The sequence below is a fragment of the Passer montanus genome, unplaced genomic scaffold (genome assembly GCF_014805655.1).
Source record: "Passer montanus isolate IOZ18808 unplaced genomic scaffold, ASM1480565v1 scaffold2, whole genome shotgun sequence".
In the NCBI taxonomy this organism is placed as follows: Eukaryota; Metazoa; Chordata; class Aves; order Passeriformes; family Passeridae; genus Passer; species Passer montanus.
Window position 1 is genome coordinate 25,280,965 of NW_024366591.1, and position 26,216 is coordinate 25,307,180.

General features: G+C 35.5%; 1 protein-coding gene across 6 annotated transcripts in view; it reads right to left on the reverse strand.

Annotated features, from left to right (window-relative positions):
• LAMA2 (laminin subunit alpha 2) overlaps positions 1–26,216 on the reverse strand; it is a 337,030-nt gene that overhangs the window by 229,855 nt on the left and 80,959 nt on the right. For all 6 annotated transcript variants that reach the window (XM_039706790.1, XM_039706788.1, XM_039706786.1 and 3 more), the window contains exons 2-4: positions 25,681–25,851; positions 21,473–21,585; positions 7,727–7,969 (exon numbers count right to left, since the gene is read on the reverse strand). In XM_039706790.1, coding sequence (XP_039562724.1) covers positions 7,727–7,969; positions 21,473–21,585; positions 25,681–25,851 — 527 coding nt within the window. The remainder of the gene's footprint in view (positions 1–7,726; positions 7,970–21,472; positions 21,586–25,680; positions 25,852–26,216) is intronic.

Below are 26,216 nucleotides of genomic sequence, written 5' to 3' on the forward strand. Positions count from 1 at the left end.
ACTTTCCTATGATACTGAGCACATATGTCAAATGTTTGTCTTTTCCTTTCACATATCTTTCCACGTCTATTAGAAAAACAGGAAACGTTAATTTTACATTAGTGAAGCAATATACCATTGAGTAAACAGAATATTTAAGATGTATCCATTTATTTGGCAGTCACTGTTAAAGATCTTTTTTTTTTTCTCAGATCAGATACTCAAATTTAGTTGTCCTAAGCCAAATAACCAAATTTTTTTAAAAAGACAAAACCCCAAAAGCAACAAAATTAAGTAGACCCGAATCTTTGTCCAAACCTCTAATCTGTTTTATTTCTTTTTGTAAACCATTTCTTTTGAAGTTATTCTAACTGGAATGTTTGGAGCAGCTGAAAGCTTATGTGACAAAATTCTGGAAGAAAATAAGTATTCTATCACTTCTTGGTAGACACAAGTAACTTTCCAGGCTGCTACATCCTTTCAAAGCACTTGAAAAAGAAGACTTACAAGTAGAAGTTATCACAGTCATTTCACTGAGACCAATCATATACAAACGGTATCGAAAAAAATGGTATCCAAAACAATGGTATCCAAAAAATGGCTTGTGCAGAAGTCTTCCTGAAGCTGCTGTAGCCAGAAGGTGAAGGTAGGAGGAAATGCAAAGAAAACGTTAAACAAAATCAATAGCGAGTATGAGTAATCCAAGAGTGTTAAGCAGGGACTGTTCAACCTCTGAAGTGACGCAACACAGAATAAAATGAGATTAGCAGCCTTCATGGCAGACCTGATCCAAGGGTTACTGTTGACTTCACTGGAAAGATTTTTAATAACAAGCACCATTTACATACAGATCCTGTTGGCTGTCCCTTCTACTAATCACTACAAAAACTAACTGTGCATTGTAAGATGGAAAAGCAGGATGAGAAAGATCCTAAACTGACAGGACACTGGGATTTCAGTCCAGAGAAAACTGAACTCATTATTTCTTAGAAAATTAAGCTGTCCCACCTAGCTAGACAGCCTGACTCAAAGTATGCTAAAATCCTGGGAAGCAGAACATCTTGGATACAAGGACTGCATCTGGTAAGATCTCTATTTGCTGAAGTTTTCTTTTACGTTCTAAGCAAAAGACTGTCACATGTCCTCCATTCACAGTTTTGTGAAATTTGTTTTCATTGTTTTTGCATTGAAAAAAAAAACTAAATTACCAAATAAAATGTTTTCATTTTGCATCACATGGAACAATTCATGTCAATCAAAATAAAAATTTGCCTTTCATTGTTTGGGAAAAAAAATGAATTACTTAAAATTATTGTTATTCCCCCTCTTCAGACGTCAAGCTGAAAAAAGCTGTTCACAGATCCCTATTTTGGATTCTGAGTCAGACTGCATTCATTAGTCTCTGCCTAATGTCTTTGTCTAAACTGTGATGCTGGAAGTAGAATCCACTTAAATTTCTGAACACTTACATTCATTAATAATAGACTGTTACCTATTTTTTTATATGGTGCTTTTTGGTTTTTTTTCTCCAGTGAAAATATAGCAACACAATACAGGTACAAGACAACATATGCCATAACCACAAGTACTGTACTGAGGTGTACAGAAATGCAAGTCAAATATATGGAAATTTAGCATACTCATGAGAAATTCCTAAGGTGATTGCAGTTGAGGGCATGGGCAAAGATATTACTGGCATTACTTTTTTACTGTTGATGCCTTTTCTACATCTTATGCATTTGAAAAACACCTATCACTGTTATTCAAGGGGAAATAAGAGTTCAGACTTTAGAAAATTATTTTGCAATAAAGACAAGATACTGAGTACATGTTAGGAGCTGGGAGGATCTAAAAATAGGAACTATAAAGGCAGCATAAACACTGTAATTCACAAACTCTTAAGCATTTTTTTTTTAGAAACTGTGTAGCATCTGTATCATTAATAAGTAAGAAGAAAATAAATAAAATTTTTAGTCTGCAACTGAATACGTTTCAATTTTGAGTACTTCCAAAATTTGCACCCTCTGCCCTCTTAGCATTGACATTCTCAGTCTAAATTTAGCTATGAGAAGAACACACTTTAAAGTCCAGTTCTACGTCTCTTTTTCTTCCTTTTCTTCTCTGTGAACCACTGAGACTGCACCAAACAGGACAAGTACTGTGGTATGAAGAGGAGAAAACTAGCATGCAAACATTAGAGTTCAATGTTCATGGTATCACTGGCCAGAGGCAAGCTCAGCAAAGTACTGGGACACTGGGGGAAGTTCCAAGGGACCTGAGGCATGCGTTTAAAAAGGGACACAGCACAAGCATTCAAGTGCTATGGCAACAAGTGAACAAAATAAAAAAATACTGTCAAGGCACTTGTTTCTGTTTATTTTTCTTCTTTACTTGGTAAGTACACACTTTGAACTTCCACTTGACTGAAGAATATAAAGACTAATGAACATGCTTATACAAGGCTTGTCTTTACTACCACAGAGTTTCGGTTTTTTTGTTTTTTTGGTTTGTTTTTTTTTTTTTTTTTTACATTACAGCTACATTGCTACAATCACTAGAAAGGTATGAGATTAAGCATTTAAAGGAGCAGAACTGAAGCATCGCCTTCACTGCAGTATCATTCTCACCACTATAATAGCAGTGATAGAAAGACTTATTGCAGAATATGAAGGAGATAGGTTACTTAATTCCACCATAACTCTCCTCCCTGTCAGTCCCCTGCTTCAGACTTAGACATGGAGGAGACAGAAAGAATTTTCTTGTTGAAGGACACCAGAACTGCGAGAACCTTTGACTCCACTGTTCACACAGACAGCTTTTCCCAAAGTCTTTCAGTCTCCAATTTTCACCTTTGAACACAGAAGTACCATGGTACTTCATGTACTAAATTTACATGGCACTACCATGGTACAGTTTGCAATGGAACACAGCAGATGTGCAACTATATCACCTCCTTAATAATAAACCAATGGTCATTACCAATAGTGTTTTATAATCCATCTGGTCACACTGATTGCTTAACAAATGCTTCCTGCTCAAAAGAATCAAGCAATACCAAGGGCTGTGTTTGATATGGGGAATCCAGATAAATGTTTTGGATTCTCATTTCTACAATCAGATTACTTCCCTTCAAATACAGGGCTTCCTGTATCCTTCAACTTTTCTATATTTAAATGCCAAGGTAGAGCATTCTCAACAAATGAAAATAACATATGAAAGGCATCTCACAGAGGACAATCAGAGACTGTTTCTCTTACTCTCTACAAGGAAATATTTACTGAATCCTGAAACTTCATCTCTCCATTGTTGCTGTATAACCCAAACTCTAATCACCCACAGAAATATCCTTTGAGGTAGCATCTTCTGACAACACATTCTGCCTGCAAAGAGGGAATTATTTCTTTTCCTTGAAAGTTTACCTACCTTCCATAACACCAGAAATAATTTTATTTTTAAAAAAAATTTTGACAGAATAACTCTATTTGATGACAGACAGGGGAGACAATTGGGTATTTCAATCAAGATTTTAAAATGTGGGAATTAAATTCACCACCTTACTCTCAATTTTTAAACTTTCAGAAAGCCTTATTTTAGAGAAACTCAGTATTTCCCAAAATTTTGGTTGGGGGGGGGGTGAGGCAGGAGGGTGGAGGGTGTTTTTGCATTCTTAGTAAAATGAAGTGCTTTCCTATCAGATTAATTAAGCTTTTCTTCCACCGTCTTCATTGCATGTGACTTTCAATATCTGCTTGCAGAAAGAACTACTTGATACTGAGGAAAAAACCCAATTTTTAAAAACTTAAATATTTATTTTCTCCTAGCCTAAACAAAACACTCTAAATCCATGTATGTTTGAAGAATGCTGTTTCCAAGTGTAACCTCCAATTTTACTTCATACAAAACTATGTGTCCTTTTTCTATGAAAATAGATACATTTTCCTAACATGTTATAGTGATCATCTGTTGTACCTGTAGTTTTCAGATGGTCCAGCTTTGAAACAACTGTAAGCAAGAGGGAAGATTCCAATGTATCAAAATACAAATAACCTACATGTGCTAATTCAATTCAATACATGTGCATTTACTAAAAGAAATCTTTTAGCATCTCACAGAAAATTACAAGATTGAAGGCTAATGTTCAGAGCCTTACATTCACCTAGTCATCAAGGTAAAGAGGCCATGAAATAAATTTCAGTCTAGCAGAAGAAGAAATATTTCAATAAAATGGTGCAAACTGGGTGTAAACATTAGAGGCTCCTGTGTAAGCAGATTGAAGTAAAAATCACTATGGTAACCCACTAACTTTTACTTCTCAAACTAATGATCATCTGAGGAAATAAAGAAACAAAGAAATGACATTCTTATACAGTGTTTAAGTAAAGACGAAAACAAAATAAGCATTCTTATTTACCTGAAAATACCAGACTCACATCACCAGCTATTATTCCTTACATAAACTGGTCTTTCTTACTCAGTGTAAAAAAGTATTTTAAAATACTATTAAAGCAAGGAACATCAGTTCAATAAAAGGTAATGAATAACTCATTAAGTGAACTAATCTCTTCCCCCTATTTTTCTGGCATAGGGAGACAGGAACATTAATTTTTGTTTTGAAATAGTGTTTTGGGAAGCTTTATCTCTTATATTTATTTGGGAACTGAAGCATTTCTCTTAGGAGGATAAGCTGAAGGAGCTGGGCCTGTTCAGCCTCAAGAAGAGATGACACAGACGGGTCCTCATCCATGTATAAAGGTATCTGAAAATGGGTTGGCAATAGGACGAGCCAGGCTCTTCGCAATGGTGCTGACCATCAGGACTAGAGGCAACAAGCAGAAACTGATGCACAGGAGATTCTACCCAAACACGAGGAAGAATTTCTTTACTGTGCACTGGAACAAACTGCCCAGAGAGGTTGCTGTCTACCTCACTGGAGATATTACAAAACTCTCTGGACACAATTCTGTGCCATGTCCTCTAGGATGACCCTGCTTCTACAAAGTGCTTGGACCAGATGACCCACTGTGGTCCCCTCTGTTGTTACCCATTCCATGATGCTGTGAAATAGCTTTGCTAACAGTACACCTTAGCCAGTATGATGTAGAGAAACACTGTTTTTCTAGCTATCACTAATAGCTTAGTATGGAAACCAGAATGCTAGGAATCTTTCTGCATTCAAGTCTTCATTTTTAGAGAAATGTCTTTGAGAGTTTCTTACTTTTGTTCTTTTGGAAGTTGTCATGCAATTTTCTATTAACTCATTCAATAAAATTACTTTTAGCAAATAATCCCTGGCCTACAGATTGCTTGTTCCCATTTGACTTAAACTTGTGCTAGTTACACAGATGTGATGATAAATCACATGGAGTTTTTTGTTTATTTGTTGTTGTTTTGTTGGCTTTGTTGTTCTGGCTGTTGTTGGTTCTAATTCTGAGACTGGCCATGATAATATTACTAGTGCAAATAGGAATAGTATTAAAAGACAAAAAATATTTGGCTTAGAATGAACATTTCTGGAAATATCCTAATGAATCAAGTCATTGACTAAAATGTTCATTGAAAGCATACATAAGGAGAATATTTTCTGATTTTTCTAAGATGACAGACAACTTTTAACTTCAGACAGTATTGTAGATGTACATTTGACATTGGCACTGGCTTGCCAAGCATGTTCCTTGTGCACTTCATCAGGTTTTCTGGGTGTACACTGGAATGGTGTGCCTAAGCAACTCATGGGGTTTGAAGCAAGGTACTTTATTTACATTTCATAACCCTATCAGTCTTACAAGATGACTGTAATGTCTGATTCACAGAACAAAATTACTCTCCTGAAATGAATATAAATTATATGCAGATGTAGTTCCACTGAAAGACCAAGAGCCAAATACCACTAGCAACACAACTGCAAGTAAATATGATATCGGTAGAAATGTTTTTTTCATGTTATGTATTTTAGAAAATATGAAAACGCTTTAACATGGGAAATACCACTAGCAACACAACTGCAAGTAAATATGATATCGGTAGAAATGGTTTTTTTCATGTTATGTATTTTACAAAATATGAAAACTAATTAACCTGCATTAATTCTCTGTAAATGCTACTTATTAATGCAGCCTTTAGCTACTCAGACAGCTGAAACTAGTGCTTTACTTATGAAAAGAGTATTGTTAAAAATGTAAAATAATTAGTTCACGTGGAATAAGACTTCACTCTTCCAACCACTATAAAGGTTGATACTTAGGCTTTTCATTTCAAGCTGTTCTCTCTCTATCACAGCCACATCTCAGATTAATAAATACCTACAGGAGGTAAGATTAACTTAGGGTTTATCCCATGACTTTCATGAGTATGTCTGTATCTAACAACTCCCATTTGCCAAGTGGAACAGAATACATTACATACAGATATTCTTCCCTTCAAAGTCATCTTTGTCTTCAAAGAAACCACATACCAGATGTAGGTAATTTACTAAGTAAAGGATAGAGAACATCAGACCTGGTTAAGAATTGTTAATTACACACTTAAGATCAGAATTAAGTTCAACTCAATTCAGCAGGCTTCATCACTTTATCTACTCCTGCTAGATTTTACAAGAACAAATACCCATGCAAATGATACAGCACTAATGATACAAGCACAACTACAAATACAAAATACTTGCCATTTTTCCTAGAACTGAAAATGATTTCCCATCGGATAACTCTCGATAATCTGAGACTCTCTGAGATTCAAGGTTATATCTTTCTAAAGTGTATCTACAGGATATTTTCACTGAAAGCTGATTTTTTTGAATTTTTGCAACTGGCATTGGAAATTTTCTGAGAACAGAAACAAACTGTATGTCTCTATATCCAGAACTCAAAAACAACTGTATTAACAATTTTGCATGTGAACATTGCTTTGTGTTTAGGGGAACAGAAGAAAGTAATTTTGTACTTATTTACACAAAAATAAATCACTGAAAAGTACAACAGAAAATAATAACAGAGGGATAAATATTGAGGCTAAAATTTCATTTGCCGAGCAAGTGTTGGAAAAAATTGTGAAAAAAAATGCAGCTGGAATATGTTACACATGGCTTTCCCTCTCATCATTTTAAATGACTGAAAAGACTGCATTTTCAGCTACAGGTGTTACATTTGCCTTGCTCTTTCAACTACAGATTCTCATTCTCAGGTCCATCACATCTTTTCCACACTTTCAATTAGAACAAATGACTGGTCCATGACTCATGTGCCTGGACTTAGAGTAAAATAGTAGAGATCTCTGAAAGAAGTAGAAATAGGCATAAACAGGGGCAGAGAGTCAGCTCTTAAGGCATTAAATTAAATTCTGGCTAAAATCATTATCATTTGACATCCTGGCTTATACACAGGGACTGAAAACGCATCTAAAAGAAAAGTGTTTTATGACTTCACTGAGTCTGTGATTTTTCCAAGTATTCTCCCCTTTGTTCACAAGGGAATATGGGAACATATTTCAAGTACATAAAGTTGTGTGAAAGTACTAAGTGCCTAGCCGATAAACTCCTTTACTTCTTGGTTTACCTGGTAGAATATTCTTATTAGAGTGAACCTTGTGTGCATTTATATAGGACCATGTAAGATGAGCTTTTAAAACTTGTAAACAGATTCTCTCCACATTTTTCAATTGTACCAAAACACTCTGTCTACTGAAGACAGATTAGCCAATTAACCAAAGGGGTTTTTTTCTGCTGTGTTACATATGGAACACCATCTGATCTTACCTCTCCATTTTCCAGAGGGTGGATTTTGGAATAATAAGAAGTGCATATGACTTCATCATCTTTTATGTAGGATGGGGTTCCAGGCCGGGGATGAATGTTGTAGCGTGTCAGGCACTCGCTGTCTGTGATGGCATAGTACTGCCATGGCTGATAGTCCACACCGTCCAGTGAGCGCTCCAATATCCAGTTCCCAGGACGAGGGGAGTTAGCTGCTTTCACAATAACATACGCGATTTGGAAAACCTGAAAAATACAAGAATTGTTAAAACACAACTAAACACACAATGAAAAATTCATTCCAATTTCTTCATAGCTGCCAAAATAAGTAAAGTAAATACGTTAATGCTTGACTGGTTTTCTTTCCCCTAGAAATGCAATATGGCCTTGGATTACATGGAAACTCTTACAAGTGCAGAAACAAATTCTCCAGACATTTCTGAAAAAAAAATATTAGTTGCATTAGGCCAATAGAGACTTTGAAAATAGAATTACAAAGCACTCTATGTTTCACATAGCTTAGTAGGTAATTGCTAAACTGCAATTTCAGCCAAATGTTTGCAAAGTTTGTTTTCAAGTATTTTCAGTTTGTAAGTGTGGCATTGTTTCTTTATGTGTATTTATAGACATACACTTTCCACAATGTTTAAGAGTTGCCGAACTATTACAACTCTATCTCTGTTAAAGAAAAACATAGTTTTAAGCTATTGAAAGATAATCACATCATGCTGAAATCATTCTATAAAATAATCTTGTTTCAATCATTCTATAAAACATTCACCCAACTCAGCACTGTGACCGTGAATAAGCTTTACAGGACAGAGACACATCAAATATCACTATAAACAGAATGCAAGCAGATAATCAATGCTCATTATAGCCCATTTTACCTGCCTATTCAATTGATTTATCAAGGTTTATTTCTGTGTACACGCTTGCTGGAATGCAAACCATAAATACATTTGCAATTGCAGAATGACACACATTAGTGACGCAGGTCTGGTTTGGTTTGGTTTTTAACCTACTAACAGCCATATGCTACAGAGATAGAACTGAAGCCAAGGGACAGAAGCAGCTATTTCCATCAGAAAAGTAGAACTCATATAAAGTTACTATTTTTGAGATGCAGTGCTGTGAATCTGTACATGATGATGCCAGAGTGTATCATGTCAGTGTTGATTTTATACTTAAACCTTTTTGTATTGGACAGTCACTGTAAAGAAGCTGCAAGATTCAGACTTAGTCCACACAAAATCTCTTGTGAATGCTTAGATGATCAGTAAAGTTACCAAAAGAATATCCAACAGTAAACAATGAAAGAAACAGTAAGGAGATTTGAACTGGTGTTTACTATCCACCAGCATTACTGTAAAATAGAAAATGTGTTAAGTGGCAGAGTATTCCTGAACACTTTATGATGGAGAAGAAGAAATTTATATCTCCAATTATCATTCCTGCCTTCTGTGCAGATGCTGAAAATTTGGTAAGATTCATAGTCACTTCAATCAGGAAAATAAACCACTAGCAGCCAAAGTTTTTCAGTGGAATAAGAAGTGAGTGAGGTTGTGTTTATTTCAGCTTAAAGAGCATGTCTTTAACTGTACCTTCTTGGATGATTATCTCAATATCTTTCTTCAATAGCATTAAATAAAGACTCCTGAGAATCAAAAAACCTGTGTTTCGTTCCATTGTTCCAACAGGAATCATACAATCACTTGCCCCCTTTCAGAAATCCCCTTTCCTCTCTCTAACTCATTTGCAGCCATATTCACTTGTGGCCACAAACAGTTACATATTATAGTTTTAACTATCTTGAATCAGTGTCACTAATACTTTTTACAATAAACAGAGACAAGCAAAACATTAACAAATCTCTCCAAACTACTCCCGCCCCCCCCCCAGTTAAGCTCTTAGAAATGTAAAGAATACAGAATAAAGATTTAATTCCAGAGTACTTTTAAATATTTTTTTTTATTTTACATAAGCAATTTATCTCAAATTCTCAGAATAAGACTGTTCCTTACACATTGAATGGGTAACAGCTGAGGTTAAACTTGCTAGGGCTTCTAGCATGGAAGATCTGTGGTTTAGGACATATTTCACAATAAGTTCATAACCCCAGGTGTGTGTATATATAGCTTCCTTTTGGAAGTCCTAAAATTTGCAACATTTCACGAAAGATTCATTGTTAACTTCAGAGAAAAAAAACATTTAGCTTTGCAAACATCTTGGATGCACTGACTCAGAGGGGCCAAGAGGTGTAATCAACAGGAAGTCTCTTTTCTGTTTGCTTGAAATACTAGGCTGTGTGGGAGAGAGAAACTTTCTACAGTGATTTTTCAAATTGAATCCCTCTTCCAATAACATTTCCTGCATATTTTCTTGAGAATGCATTTCAAGTCTTGTTTCTTGCCTTCAGATAGTGCACTGCTTGACTGCAATTTAATATACACCTTTGGCTTTCATTATTTTTAGCATGCGCTGTAAATGAAACTGAAAAAAAATCCACAAAAAAAAAAAGCAGTGGAGAGTAAACAGCATATTGCACATCACAGTGGAATGGATGTAATTTCTCTTAATCTAAATCTGACAAGAAAAAAACTTCTTAATGTAAATAAAAGAATACACACAAAGAGCTGGTGGTTGTAGCTATTATTCAGCTACAGTTTTCAACCTGATTCAAACTACTATTGTCCCAGCCTCTAAGAGTTCCTTTTGTCACAGCACTGAGCTATCTGCAACCCACTAACTTCCTGGACGGAGAAACAGAGCTGGAATTACCAGTATTTTTAAAAAATTGGTAGACTGTTAATGCTAACTGCAGACAAAGGAGGATGTACCAAAAGCATCATGCATCAAAAACATGGCCTGGTTGATATTATTCCTGATCTTTCTAAGGCTAGGCTGAAGACAGCACGGGATGTTAATCCATGCTTCTTAAAAATACCTTTCCTTTGGGGGACAGCTAGAGCTTTAGCATGACACAAGAAGATTATTGCCCCAGCTCAGTCAGCTACACCAGGCACTACCAGCTCACAACAATGCTGTGAAGCAGAGAGCAATCATGTTGCATGCCATGTTTTACTGTGCTTTCTCAGCAAGCTAGCAATGACAACAAAAATAATCAAATTAATAGCAGCTGCATGATTATTCACCAAGCAAATCAATGTAATGGAAGCAATGCTGACTTTCCAATCAGCTGGAAAACTGTCCTTCTCCAGATAAAAGAGTAACTCTTCTTTTATTGTGGAGTTTTTTAGTAAATACAAAACCAGCAAGTTTTCTTACTGGCATGAGAAAATGAATAAAGTCTAATGTATCATTGCGTTTTGTTGCATTTGTTTCCACAATCAAAAAAAGTGACATGGTTCAGTGTTCTGAAGCCAGCCTTCCTAGTACATGGTAACACTGAGATTCTCCTCACAGGGGTAATTGACACAGCAGCTTGGTTCACTTTTTCAGATAGCATCAACAAACTGACACATGTCAATTGACAGAGTAAGTGCACCATCTTAGAGCACATCTGGATTTGTACAAGAGCAATAGAATGCAACCTAGAGACCCAAGTTTGCTTATACAAATGGGAAAATGGAGCAATACCAAGCTGCCTGGTAGCATGCATAAGATCACTAACACAGCTGCCAAAGCACAGCTGGTGATTTTTTCTACTTTTTCCTACTTATGTGACCATAGCAGTATAATTATGGGAGTGGGAGGGAAATAGTCTAAATACTCCTTTAAACCTTTCCCAAATTATAGGCAACATAATGCTCAAGATGAGAAACAAAATGAGTCTTGGGTCTCATTTTCACTGGTAATTGTCTCAGCAGTGAGAACTATGAAGCACATATTGTAGGAACGCTTCCATAAGTTATAGTACTGTACCTTCTTGTGAATGCCTCATAAGACACAGAAAAGTGCATCCTACTATAAAGGATAATTTGCTACACTAATATTATTCAGATAGAGCTGAAGTGAATCATTAATCTACATAGGGTTAACTACTGAAGCAGGAAATCTCATTGTGTCCAACTCCCACTTGCACTTCTATTTAAAAAATAAATCCTTCAGTTAGAAAAAATTCATGTAAATCAGAATATCAGCAGAGAAAAAAAAAATGGTACCACACAATTCTACAGAAGTATTTCCATTTCATTTTCTCAACAGAAAAATTTATTTGCCCTAATGGAGGCTTCCATCAACAATCTGGTATAAACACTTTATCTACTTGTTTACTGTAATTATGTTGCTGATTATTATTGCAGTTCAGTGTCAGGACTTAAGCAAGGACTAGTTTCCTTACAGGCTGGTATAAATACTGTCACACCATATGACCTTTACCATGACGCAGATTTATTTAGGCAGTTATTTAAAAGTGCTGATAGGGGTACATAAAGCACTGCAGACACTCCTTGTCCCAGTGTGAAATCCATCCAGAGGACTCGAGGCTACCTCAGAACACCCTGAGGTTAAAGGGGGCTATTAGCTATAGGGGGGTCCCCCTCATTAAGAGAAGCAGGGGAAAGTCTATGCAGAATTCATTATGGGATGTGTTAAAGGGATTGAAGAAATGGATGAGACTTACAATGGAACCATTTAGGTGAAGGAATAGAGGTAGAGAAAGGGAGAGATCAAGGTGGATCAAGAAGGAACAAGTGTAAGATAGAGGGAAAAGGAGATGAAAGGAACCAGTTGACTACAACTAGCCGGCTGATCAGCTTGTTAATCCTGACCTCAATCACTGAAGTCTATCCTATTTTCTCACTAAATCCCATTTCTAAATATCTTCTTTGGGTGTGCTCTCTCTTTTTAGTGGGTATGTGTGAATAAGATTTAACTTCAAGCTCAGCAAGCAGAAGAGATCTAAATACCAGCAACTGGAGTGGGGCTGTAAATCTCAAGGATCTTCAAAAGATTATCCAAGGTTAGCTACCAAAGCACTGCATGCCTTGGTTGCATCCATAGATGTATACACCCCTAGCAGACATTAATCCTGGTCAGCTGGAGAGGTAGAAGAGGGTGAAGCAGGCTGTGCTGTGTTTGTGTTCATGTGGGTGCTGACAGGGCACTGTGGTGTATTTATGTTGCTCTGTGCAGGCATGTGTGTGTTTCACTCTCTTAGGAGTATGAGCTCTGCCTTGCTACAGTCTGAATGTGAAAACACACATAGGTCTGAACTTCTAATACCACAGGTGATCAAGAATCAGAAATCACAGACAAACAGATTCTCAATGCAAAAGTGTTCCTCAGTCATTAACTTCTATCTTGATATTCACATATAAAAACAATTGTTATATATGCAGCACATCATGCATCTTAAATACCACATTTTCACTGTTTCTCACTTTGGATTGGCCTCTCCTAAAGGTTTAAGACATGAAACAGACCAAATTCAACTACTCATGAATTGAAGAAGAAATTGTGTAAGTTCTGAGAAACAGTTCCTTGTGTTCTCAGAGGCCAGTTTATGAGGTCAGTAGTATTTCAACTCACAGATAGTTATGGATTATTGTTTGGGTTTATTATGTATTAAAGAGAGTAGACAGTTTTGATGCAAGAATTTTTATACAACTGGTTATTTAAAAACAACTAAGCTTCTCATTTTAGTCTCACATCCAACTCAGATAGATAAAAAGCCATTAGAAATTGAATGGCTTTCCAAATTCCTCAAATGGCCATCTAGCATGTATTTTTTCTATCACTGTCCTTAGAGACAGTGGCCATGATTTCAAATATTTTGCTCACAGTTAGAACTTCTGTAATTGAAAATGTTGTCATGGGTGGAAAAAAAAAATATACTGAGCAGGATTCCACTAATATCAGCTTAGAGAGCTGAACATCTTCCACCACGCTGCAGTTTGCCTTTAATAACAATGCTGCTTCTATATCTCTCAGCTGCTTCCAACTGAAATTCTGCTACCAGATGGGGAATTTGGGCTGAAAGAAACACACACTTTATTCCAATATAGATTTTTTTTTCTAGTATTGAAAGGAAATTTAACAGGGCATCATTGGTCCAGAAAAAATTGTAGCTACAAAATGTTGCAGCTACAAACGCTATGCAAATTAAGATGTCCACAGCACTTCATGGGAAAAATAGAAAGATTTATCATAGCCAATCTTGAATAGGTCTAAGGTGGGTGCCTCCAAACTAGTTACAAATTAATCTTTTCTATTTAGGCAAAAATTCACTTTTGTACACTGCTCAGTCCCATTCAATTAATGTCCACAGGAAAATATTCATTTTTAAAAAAAAATATATAAATCCCTGAACTTAGAATAAGCTCAGCTTTCTCCCTTCCAAGCATGTAACTGCTGGAGAGGCACAAGTTCTTTTAAGAACACTTTCTGTCACAAAAAACACATTGTACTAATACTTCTCAACTTTTGTTCGAGAGATGTCACTTAAAAAAAAAAAAAAAAGAAGAAAGAGAAAGCAAAATCTATTGAAAGAATGCACTTTATACAATGTCAAACTGTAAAGGACTCAAGTTGTCCAGCTGCTGAATATCTGAGACACATAAAACCAAATTGAAGGAGTCAGAACCTATAAAGTTTGTGTCAGTGCCAACTTTTTTCTTTGTATTTTTTTCAGTTGATTTTCTCCACTACCAACTGTTCAGCTGTTTGTGAAGGCCTCAAAAAGAAGAGCTGCTTTCTCTTGACTATTTTTGCTGCTCATCACTAGCCTGATGTGTACCAGAATAGAGGGCTGAAGCTAATAATCTCTTTTCACAATACTTTCAAATAATAGCAGAAAGCAATTTCTCTTTCTTTTCTAAAGTTTATCACTTCTTTCCATGGAGAAAGACTATTTTGAGAAAAGAGAAATTGATAAAAATGCCAATATCCAAACTTCTTCTTAAAACCTGCACAAGAGGGGAGGACAGTTGTGCTGTTGTTCCTCTATTTTGGTACTTAAAAATTCACACAAAAAAACCCCCTTCTTAAAAATTTTTCTAGATCAGAACTGATGCTCAGCTTGGGTCTATGAGCATTGAGATTACTCAGAGTGCAGTATTCTTATTTCCTTCAGTGATGTTTCCATGCAGTGTCCTCTCACAAGCTCTCACTTACTCATACCAAATCTGTACATTTTAATGTGCCTATCACAACAGAAGCACTATTTCACAAACACCATCAGCTGCAAAACTTATTTTTTCAAGTAAGCTTCTTATTCATCACAAACTATTTAAAGACAATACATTTCTTCACTATCAATAACAAAATCTGCTCAAGACTGAGAATCCTAGAGACCCCTTACTTATCTCATCACCACTCTCCCAGGTTGCACAATTTTCTTTAGAACCAAGACAGCTAACAGCACAAAATCAGAGCACAACCTCATATTCATGTCAGAATGTATGTGTCACTGGATTCAAAGGAAAATAGCTTTCTTCCTTAAAGCCAAAATTAGCAAAGTGGAATGTATATGTATTACAAACATCTAGGGAAAACATAAGGCATGTAACCTCAAAAAGAAAATGTATAAATTCTCAAAACTGTTCAAAATCTTTGTTACTGTGTATTATGAACTGAAGCTGAAAGGATTTGCTCACTTAGAAATCTTTCTGTCTAAGCCAAAAGCAATAAATTTATGGTCTGATTTAGTGGTGAGAATAAAAAATGGACAAAATAATCCTGAGGATATTTATTATTAATACAACTCTTCAACCCAGCTTACAGCACTTTGTTTGGTGGGTATTACAATTCATCTTTCAATACAATGATGGGTTCTTAGCATTTAAGAATGCATTTCAGACAACTCCCTCCATGTACTTTTTTAATGCTATGGGAAAGTCAGCTTGAGCATCTTCACTAATATTTGTTTTTTACAACACCTAAGAAGCTTCATGCAGCAGCCTCTTCAGGAATTATGGCTGGCATAAAAGTGCAGTCTCAGTCCTTAACTGGGGAAAAAACCATTTTATTTTCCTTAGGCTTTTGTCTGAGTGACATCAATGGGGAAAACTTTATTCTGAGACAAGAAGGGACCCCTGGATAAAATCTGTTACTTATTAGTGTGCGCATATTCTCTCCTTCCTACAAACAGAAATCAAGGTGGAAAGATCCATAATCTAAAGTAAATTTGCTAATAGTATATAAAACAGGTAGTTCTTAAAAATGTTTAGTGTAATGTCAAAATATTTACTAACGTTCTGTTTGTTTTCATGATAACATATAATTTTTTCTAGGTATGTTTGCTATAAATCCTTACCGATGTATTTATATGCAATTTTTTCTTGTTTTTCTTTTTGAGTTTTTCAAATGTTTTCATTATAAGCTAACTTCAAGTCCAATAGTCTTACTTTTAAAAGATTTTAAAATTAGATGCTAATTAATAATGTAAAATAATTAAAAAGTAATAATAATTTAAAAGAATATCAGAAAGGTAAATTACTCATTTTTTCACTCTATAGATATCTATTTAGTTGATTACCAGCAAATTGTAAATCTAAAGAACATAAGGGATTCACTAAAATGTTAAGATTCAAGCCTATGAAGGTATTGAAAAAATAAATAAGAAAATAATGAATATTGCAACTAACATGCCTTTCTAAAAGTTTGTCACCCTGTTCAAAGTTCTTCTAAGCCTTCTGATGTTTACATTTTTGTAATGGAGTTTCTCACACACTTTTCATGTAAATAATGATTGTTTTGCATTCCTTTCTGGAGGAGGAGAGAATTTATAGAACGTTGGTTTCACCAGTGTCATTGGAGAGGTGGCAATTTCATCCTCCAATCCAGGGTCATTTTTGGAATTCCGTATATATCGAAGTAGATAAATAAACTACCCCTTTTTTACCTTGGACATCTCAGCGTATGCGTGACGTTCATTTCGTGTCATATTGTGACAAAAGTTGGCTGTGGACTTTATTAAAACAGAACACCTAATTAATTTTTCTTTTTTTTTAACTGATTCAACAGTCATTTTCATTGTTTTAGTTGCATCTCTTTTGGGCTGTCACTTCAAGGGTTCCTTTACTGCTTAGGGGTAACTGAGCCAGAAAACTGGCTTAGTTTTGAGAGAATTTGTTTTCTGAATTCTCAAATGTCTACATAACTTCAAAACGGAATGATTCATGAGCAAGAAGTAGTAAAAACAAATATTGAGGATGACAGCTCTATGTTGCAGGCTTGGACTGTAGCTCACAGATCAGTACCGTACTCTTTGAGGTTTTATAGCGTTGAAGCCAACACGGAATGTTTGCTGCCCCCTCCTTCAAGCTGGCAACAAAACCTCGCATAAGCAAGCCAAATCAGAAAACTGATATGGTAGAAACCACACCCCAAAAACCAAAACAAGACATAGTTTTCAGTACCAAGGTACATCTGGTTTCCTGCATGGCAACACAAATGCTAGTGCCAGAACAAGAAGTACAGAAACATCTCCCTTTCAGCAGGGAGGGGAAGCAGGGCAATCAGGCAATTGCAGCGTGATAGTCTCAACAGACTTTCAGTTTTTCCACTTTTTTCTCTTTAGACAAACATTTTTGAAGATGAACAAAACTGACTATCTGTTGGAGAAAAGTACAAGTTTGGACTAAACTTCATTTCTGTCAAACTACTTTCCGGTTTAGGAATGAAGAGAAGCTATAAGCCTTACCTTTACAAAAACAGTTTTGAAAGCATTTTAAGCTCACAGTTATTAGAAGGTAAAAGAGATAAGGAAAATATTAATTGAACACCTGAACAAAATGTTTGCACATATATAGAAATTTAACACTTAAATATCATACAGCACTTCATTTTACTAAACTGGTTCTTATGTCCCAAGACTTAGCAGTATAGTTAACTTCCTCTTCATTCCTTCCACTGTTCTGATATTTGATACAACAGAAAGCTAGCTGTAATATTTTTTTCCCCAATGGAAAATGTATTTGATGTTCCAGAGAAGAGAAAATATAACATTAAACCAAATATTGCCCAATGATATGCGTATTCCTATATGACTATGCAGCTAATGTGTAAAGGCTATTTTAATATGGCTTTGTTTCTCAACAACTTTTGATTCCTTAGCCACTACCTGGTCAGCTGTCATAAGTTAAAATAAAAACCTACAGTTTTGTATTAGAAGAATCAATGCTGTCAAATATCATCCGATTTACCTCTTTTTCACTATGGCTGTAAGATTACCTTTAGTCAATTCCTAAAGGATTAAGTGAACTGGACCTTATTATGGGGTTCAACTGTATAAACATCCAAACAATGGATTCCACTAGTAATTTGAAACCAGATAACAGGGAGATTGTTCCAGAATCCAAAAATCATGCAACAACTTTGAAATGGTCAAGACTCCAAGGCCTGGTTATTTCTTCTTTAAGAAAAAAAAAATTAATTAGGCAGGGATGCAGATTTAGTTAATTTATGGGTCTCTGCCACCAGTTTGCTGTATGACATCATTCCTATAATAAGTGTTCTGAGACTGCCTTTGGAAGGGATGGTGACTGCAGTGATTTCCATCTACACAGAGCCAGAATAAGAGTTTTAGACTCTTTCCTCCCTTCCTACAGAAGAAGGGTAGGGGAGAGGATGAAAAGAGAAGGTGAGGGAGCTGGATGCTGTCAGAGCTTAGGGAACCTACAACTGATGAAGTACAAGTGTTTTAGAGAGAAACAGCTACATAGCTTAATCAATTATTCTTGCTCTTGCAGCTTACAAGGCTCTGTAGAGTGTACTTTCTTTTTCTTCAGATATGTAGTCCTGGAAAGCATCATCTGGACACGGAACTGATCCTCCACAGTCTCAAGCAATTAAGACATAGTTATTAAACCCAGAAATTTCTGCCAGAATATTAACTCTGGGTGCACCTGCATTCTACACATGTACAATTCACATAAAATATTCTAGCATAATTTTAAAAATATGAAGTGCACAGCAAAAAAGTCTAAATCCACATAAATATGCTCCTGGCACAAGTATCTGAGCAGTATCAAGGATATTGCCAATGTCCTTGTTCCCTAGAGTAGTTGAGAATTTGTTAAAGAAAGTGTCCTGATGTGTGTAGAAATCAGAAACAGATGGGCTGATCACTTCACCTCAAAATGCCAACTGGTTTTCCTGTGAATTTGCCAATTTTCTTTAAAGATACTCTACTAATCTTCTACATCACTGTGAAATTAAGGCCAACTGAGGATTTAGAAACACCACAACTACAGGGAATATGTTCTCCCTGGACGTGTAAGCATTTCTGTGTGTAAGCCAGCTCCCTGCTCTGAAATCCTCGAAGAGAAGGGCTATTTTCAGTCCTGCTGAACGCTGCTCTTGTGGGACCTGAAGTACCTCTGTTGAGCTTGAGCCACCCAATACTCTCAAGGCAGAGCAGACAGACCCTCCCCAGTCAGCAGGACTAAGAGCTGCAGAACAGCAGACAGCTTCTCGTGGCACCCAGCTCATCTGTGAACCACTCCCTTCCAAACTTGGATCCACCAAGGTAGTTCAACCTGTCGCTCTAACCTCCATTTAAATTCATGAGAGAAACTCCCAAATAAATCTGTATTTTTGACCTCCTATGCACTTGCTGGATGAAAAGCACTGTAAAAAATAATCTCACATTTACAGGCAGTTCCATAATTTTCTTGTGATATAGATGAGCCTTGTTACAATGTCTAAAGAGTGGGAAATGTGAAGGGTTAAGAGAAAATCATCAAAGATGCTCAGAATCAAATGGTTCAAACTTTCAACTCATACTTTAATAATAAAATGGAGTAAAAATTTCAAGCATACTTGGATGAATTAGAAACCTAGCCTCCAGTATAGATAAAACTTCTTTGTAAGTATTAAGGCAAGACGCAACTATTGAGAGAAAACAAGAAAAAATACTACATTTTTCCCAACAGGACTGATAATATTTGGGCTTGTTCTAACATTAAGTAAATGTTACTTCCTATAGTTTATTAGCTATTGCTAAACAGTATACATTATTTTTATATGAATTCCCAGCACAACAAAGAAAAAAAAAAAAAAGTCACTGCCCAAAAAGGCCAAGCAGTATATAAATGAGGAAATTGTAATTATTTTTCTGATTTTTTCATGAAATCGGGATTGCTAAAAGCATTCCATGTACTATCATAATTACCAGTAATAACATAAGAACTAATGCATTCCTGCAATTTTCAGTCCATTACTTGTGGATTTGTCATTTGTTATTTCTATTGCACAAAAGGAAGTTAAGCATTTTTATACTTAAAGCAAGAATTCATCAACACAAACATAGCAATTACTGAATCTCCTAAAAGCCAAAGGTAAAGAATAGAATTTCTTTTAAGTGAGATCCCAGAGATATCTGGTGACCTTCACCATTCATAGTGACTCCTACACAAAACAAAAGCTGAAAGAGAAATTTCATATTCCTCCACTTACTTTAATAGTCTATAATGCTCTGACTATGAAATTCCTGGATAAGCAAAAAAAAAATTCCTAATACTTCTCAAGACACAAACAACATTTATTCCTTACTGAGCAGTCCAAAAGCCATGCAAATCGCAGTAGAATTTTAGTACATTTTGGGGAACAATACTTGCTCTGTTTCCGTATGGTGGTGAGTAAAATCACATGCATTCCTAACTAGATGGGTTACTCAGCTCATAAAGGGTGTGCCAGATAGCATTAGTGACACAGGGTCTTATCCCACCTCTCTGACATCCACAGAAAACTCAACACTGCTTCTATTCCAGCCAATAACAAATGAATGGGCTTAAGAGAAGGTATCAGCTTTAGAGCTGCAGAAGGACTGCCAAGTTTCCTCTAACAGTTAGTAATAGGACATGGGAAAGAAACAGGGTCAGACTTGATCCTTGTCTCATTTTAACAAAACAGTAACAAAAAACCCCCAAACCCACGCCACACACAGTGCAGCATTCTCAGACCACTGTCAGCTGGCTCACGGAGAAGCCTTTTAAATACATTACAACAACCCAAACATTTTCTACAGTGTCCTCACTGACCCTTTAGTTACCAGCTTTTAATACAAAAGAAAACTTAAAACTTTCATAAATTCATAAATTTGCTAATTTCTGATGATAATCAGATAATAAAATAGCAGGGGAAAAACCAGAAGTTGTAATGCTCTCGTTTAAAAGACCTGACCTAAACAACCATACAACTAAAATTTCTAGGGTGATGGAAAACAAGGATGGGAATTTATTTCTAATGCCAAGAGCTACTTGCATATTAACAGATCACAACCAACAAGAGGCACAATTCCTTGCTGTAGAAGCAAACCAGCAAATAACTCTGAAAACTTAAAAGACATGTTAAAAAGCCCCACAAGCCTCTTTAATGCACAGGATCCTACTCTCAAACTTCTATAAAAGTTTTAGCTCTCCTGTTTGAAAGAGAAATGCACATTGAATACTTTTGCATATATAAGGCCAAAAGAGCAGATGTAGGATTGTTTCTGCCATTAGCAATGAGGGCTCCAAAGCCAGAATGCTAATAATATTTTGAGGATTCAAAGGCTCCTTCATGTATAAAAATCCCTACCCTGTAAGTACTTCAGTTTCACAGACAAAAAGTACTCAAAACTGCATGACTTCCTAAAAATATATACGAAATAACATTTTGTTTTAAATTTGGCACATTATGTTACAATTAATGGGTCAGTCACATCCATATAAACAACAGAAAATTATAGGAGAAATTGGTCATGTCTTCATGTAGGAACGCAACATAAAGCAAAAATTGAGATAATCCGGGTGATCAATCATGAAAGAAAGCTAGCCCAGAAAGGAGCAAATAGAAGTCTACCTGTTGGAGGTCCAATGTAATGGTCACATAATGATACTCAATTCCATTCTGGATACTAGGGCTTTGCCACCAAGTGTTCTTGCCATCAATTGCATTTGCTATCGGGTGTCGTTCTGTTAGAACAGCAAAAACATATAAATAAATTTCAAAACTATTAGAAGATTTAATTCTTTTTAGATCTAAAATCTAGATTTAAGGCAATTGCAGAACTAATAAGGCAGGACTTTAAAAAGAAAAAAGAATAAATTAATTTTTCTTGCACTCTTGAGCCACCAGTCATGCTTATTATTACTGGAATATTGATCTAATATTAGTTGTTTAATTTTGGTTATGATCACAAGGTCATTCAGAACATCTAAGTGCAAAAGGCCCTCCTTACGCTACAGAAAATGCAGGCATTTAAATCAAGTAAACACTTCCTGCACTCTTCCAAAGTTTCAAGTACTGCAAAGTCATGGAATGTTGCAACAGAAACAACAAATCAGAAATCTGAGATATGGTGTGCAAGAAAAGCAGAGATTAAAGTAATTCTGGTAATACTGGCATTTCTAAGACATTTCTAAGCACACCTGGAAATAATTCAGGAAATAATTCACAAATCATTACAGAGGAAATAATTCAAGAATCATTACAGATTATATTCCTCAACTGGAAAATTTTCTGAATCACATACATGCATGTAAAGGTTTGTTTGGTTATAATCCATATCAAATTCCAAGATGCATTATTTTTCATGTCTATATTTACCCTGCTGCATTGTCCCAAATGAATCCTAAGTAAGAAGTTACAAATTTATTTACAAAATCGAATTTTTCCTGAATTTCAAGATCTTCTACATTATCCAAATTTGCTTACTTAGTACTTTAATGTTATTTAGACTAAGAAAAATCACACTCAACATTTCTAGATTATTTTTGTGTTTCTTTCCTGTACAAAATGGAGAATAACAAAATCAAAATTTTAAAAGGTACAAGGATCTATATTTTGAAGTCCCTAATTTCCCAGAGTAAGCCTGTACATTATGAAGAAAATAACCCAATGGAAATTCATATATGGTAAGTTTCTTCTATGCAAGTTCTGCTTGCAAGAACATGAATTAGGAGAAAACTCTACCCCTCTGATTAAGAATGACTTTCTAAACTCTCAGGTTTCCTTGGTATAAAACTGGAATATGATTCATTACTAGCTGGGCCTAGAATTGCAAATAATTACTTTATGAACTGATTAATTTACTTATTATTTTAATTATTACTTAAATCAACCAGCCAGATTGATAGTCTTTGTATCTCTGGTTTTTTGCTGTATCAACCACCTGTGGAGGACAGGAGTCCTAGCTCATTAGGGGAAGCCAGAATGCCTGAACATATTTAAAGATACAATTAAAGGGCTTTGTGGGACTGAGTGAAGGCATAAATGCTCAATATTGAAAATGCCAAAAATTTAATTTAAATATTATTCAATGGTATTAGTGGGCAGCAACATTTTCAAGTTAGAATTCTAGTACTACAACTGATAAAGCTATAGGTAGCTTTTTCTTTATCTTGAAAAGAAAAGCACGCAGTTCCCATGCTTTACACGCTGTCAGTTCCCACAGCTCTGATAATTTTTTCAAATTTTGGATTTAAATGAGCAGCAGCAAAAATCAGCTGCAAATCAAATTCAGGACTTTTCAGTGATTGTGACAGAAGTTGTCTAACTGGAAATTTTGATCTGTCAATTTGATCTTCAGATCAAATTGATATAAAGGTGAATCATCAGAAGGAGGACTGGGAGATGAATCAACAATTAACTGTAATCACCATTATGAAACTTTAATCATAATTAATTTGAAAATTGATTAACTGCTGGCATGTTTAGCATATTTTAAAGACAAGGAGGAAAATACAATATTTGCAAAAAGGACTGGATTGCAAATAGAGTTCAAGAATCAATCTTCCTGACGGATGGCAAGAGGGAGAACTTAGAGAGTGAGCCCATCAAACTGTGCACTTTAATTTGGACTCACATGTGATTAACCAGGGAATTTGTGTTCATTTCCTACTACAGTAATTAAGGGGAGGCACACCAGACTCACACATTCCAGGGGGATCATTTAAAGTCTGGTTATATTACATGGTTCTCCTATTAACAAGCCATCTCTGTTTAAACAAGGCACTTCTCTTTGCCAAATGAACATTTGAAGACCTTAAAATGAGATATGATTGTCACGAAAGACCAGATATTATGAAGCTGGACTGATTCAAGTTTAGAAGAGAGTAGGAACAAGGAGAAACATAGATATAAATCATTCAGATGGGGTTTTTTTATATACATACATACATGTCTGTGTGTATACACATATTTTAGTGTACACTGCCTGACATCATAGACAAGACATAGCAATATCTCTGGTTTAAGTTTGATTTTTGAAATAAGCAAGCTTCATATAGGAAAAAACTGTGGGTAATGTGCATATGTCTCTAAATTCCCATCTGTAAAGTCTTTTGCACAGTCTCTCTGCCAGTCGGAATGCTTCCAAAATCAAAATTCTTCTCTGAGTGAAACACACTGCTATTATGTGATTGGATATGTCTATTGCTAAAGAATCCTATGACCTTCTCTCAGAAGGTGGCATTTTCTGTAGTTAAAGAAGACATTAAAACTTGGAAAACAATCTGGAAAAAAAATAGGTTGTAACTGTCTTCAGATAAATTAAGTAGTCTACATTGGGACAATTACAAATAGCTTTGCAAATATAAGATGAGGAGTAATTTAGCTGGAAAAGAAACCATCTGAAGTTTGCAATGGACAACTATGTTGATGTTTCACCATTAGCAATAGGAAATATCAAAGTAAAACAGTGAACAGGAATATATGGTTATTCTGAAGCAAACCTGGATCTCTGTGTAGTGCTAGTAAGAGCTCAGGTGAACTTTAAAAGATATTAAAACCTCTAAAGAGAATTCAGAGAATTGCAATTCATGCAGTTAGAGTCCTAGAAGACAAAACCTATGAGGAGAATGAAAGATAGCTTAGTGTAGAAACTAGACAGAGCAATACCATGACACCTCAATTAATTAAAACACTTTTTTAAAGAAAAATGGAGTAATAATCCATTCCTTGTATTGACTGAACTTAGGAAATAGATAACATGAATTTCTGCAAGGGGATGCAAATTAGCTATTAAAAAAACACTTTTGTTTTGAGTGATGTAATGAGTAAGCCACTCTAGAAAGTCTGGCCATGGGAGGAAGTGTCTAAGGAGAATCCAAACAAGCTTCCGTCTGGAAAGCTACAGCCACAGACAGCTCATCCTGTCTAGAACTAGCAGACAGATTAAATGTCATATTTTATTTTTTTTTATCCTGTGGTTTTAAGCACATGCTTAAATGCCATGAGGTACAAATGAGCTAAGTTTTATTGGAACACAATTGGTAAAAAATAATTGTCTTCGTGATTCTGTGTCTGTGCTGCTTCCAGTATTTTATCTATTCCATTAAAAGTTGTTTTAAGTATCCCTACATCCTCTACCATCTACAGCACTAATATACCCATGAAAATCTAATAATGTTAAAGCTGTTCATGTCTTTCACTGCAAGGTTACATGAAATTAAACTTGTATGACTTGACTAGGAAATTTTCTTAGTTCCAATCTTCCCAACTACCAGAAATAGGCATATCTGAAGTAGATGATGACAAATTTTATTTGAAAACTGATTTTGCTTCCAGGTAATCTTTAAGAAAGCAGTGTTAGAAAAAATCTATTTTAATATTAAAAACTAAGCATTAAACCAAGCAGTGCTCCATTACTTTATCTTATTTTTTCTGGCTCACTGAATACAAATTTACTGAAATTTCAGATATTGCTTAGATTGGCCAAAATGTTCAAGTTCCACAAGTAGGTATGCAGGTAAAAGTAAGTTTCTGTTTTTTATTCATGGTTAGTGTATATTAAAAGAATTCAGCAACAGCTGTAGATACTTAATTTTTTAAAAATCTAAATTTAGGTTCTCTGCTTTCCAGTACCTGAATCAGAAAGTTCTGTGGAAGGAGTGCCAATATCAGACACAGATTTTTAAACACCTTTGGAAGAGATGGTTAACTTGATTTAAATAGAGACACACATTTCACAGTAATCAGGCTGGTGAACTATTGTTTTGTTTCCTGAGTATCTACACCCTTTGGAAAAAAATCTTTTTAAAGGAACAAAAGGAAAGTGGCACACATACGATGTGGAACTCGGCTCCTTTGATCACAAATGCGGCACTGAGGGTTCCTTGCAGGCTGTCCAGGTACGTGTTCTACGAGTTTGCAGTACATTTCCCGCCCCTTTTCGCCACAGGTAGCATTGGTTGTGATGAGAGCATTACTAGCCAGGTTCAGCACTGCAGGAAACAGTCCTGAAAATAAAATAAAATAAAATCATAAACAAAAGCAATAGAGGCAAAACCAAGGTGAATTTAGCAGAATAATCACAAATGAATGTAACACCTGTTACAACATTAAAGCAAAAGCTTTCATTTTCAACAGCTATGGAATTAAAAAACACAACACTTTGATGTGTATCCAGAATCATCAGAACAAAGCCATTATATTGATGGGTTTCTCCCCATTCTTCTAAAATTCAAATTGCTACCTTCTGGTTATGTCATGAAAAACAGCAGGATGCCAAAGGAGAAAGTACAGAAACACACAAAGCATCATAAAATTTTATGTTTCACAATCAAACCTTGTGTTCCTATGCAATTGGCCACTGCAACACTGT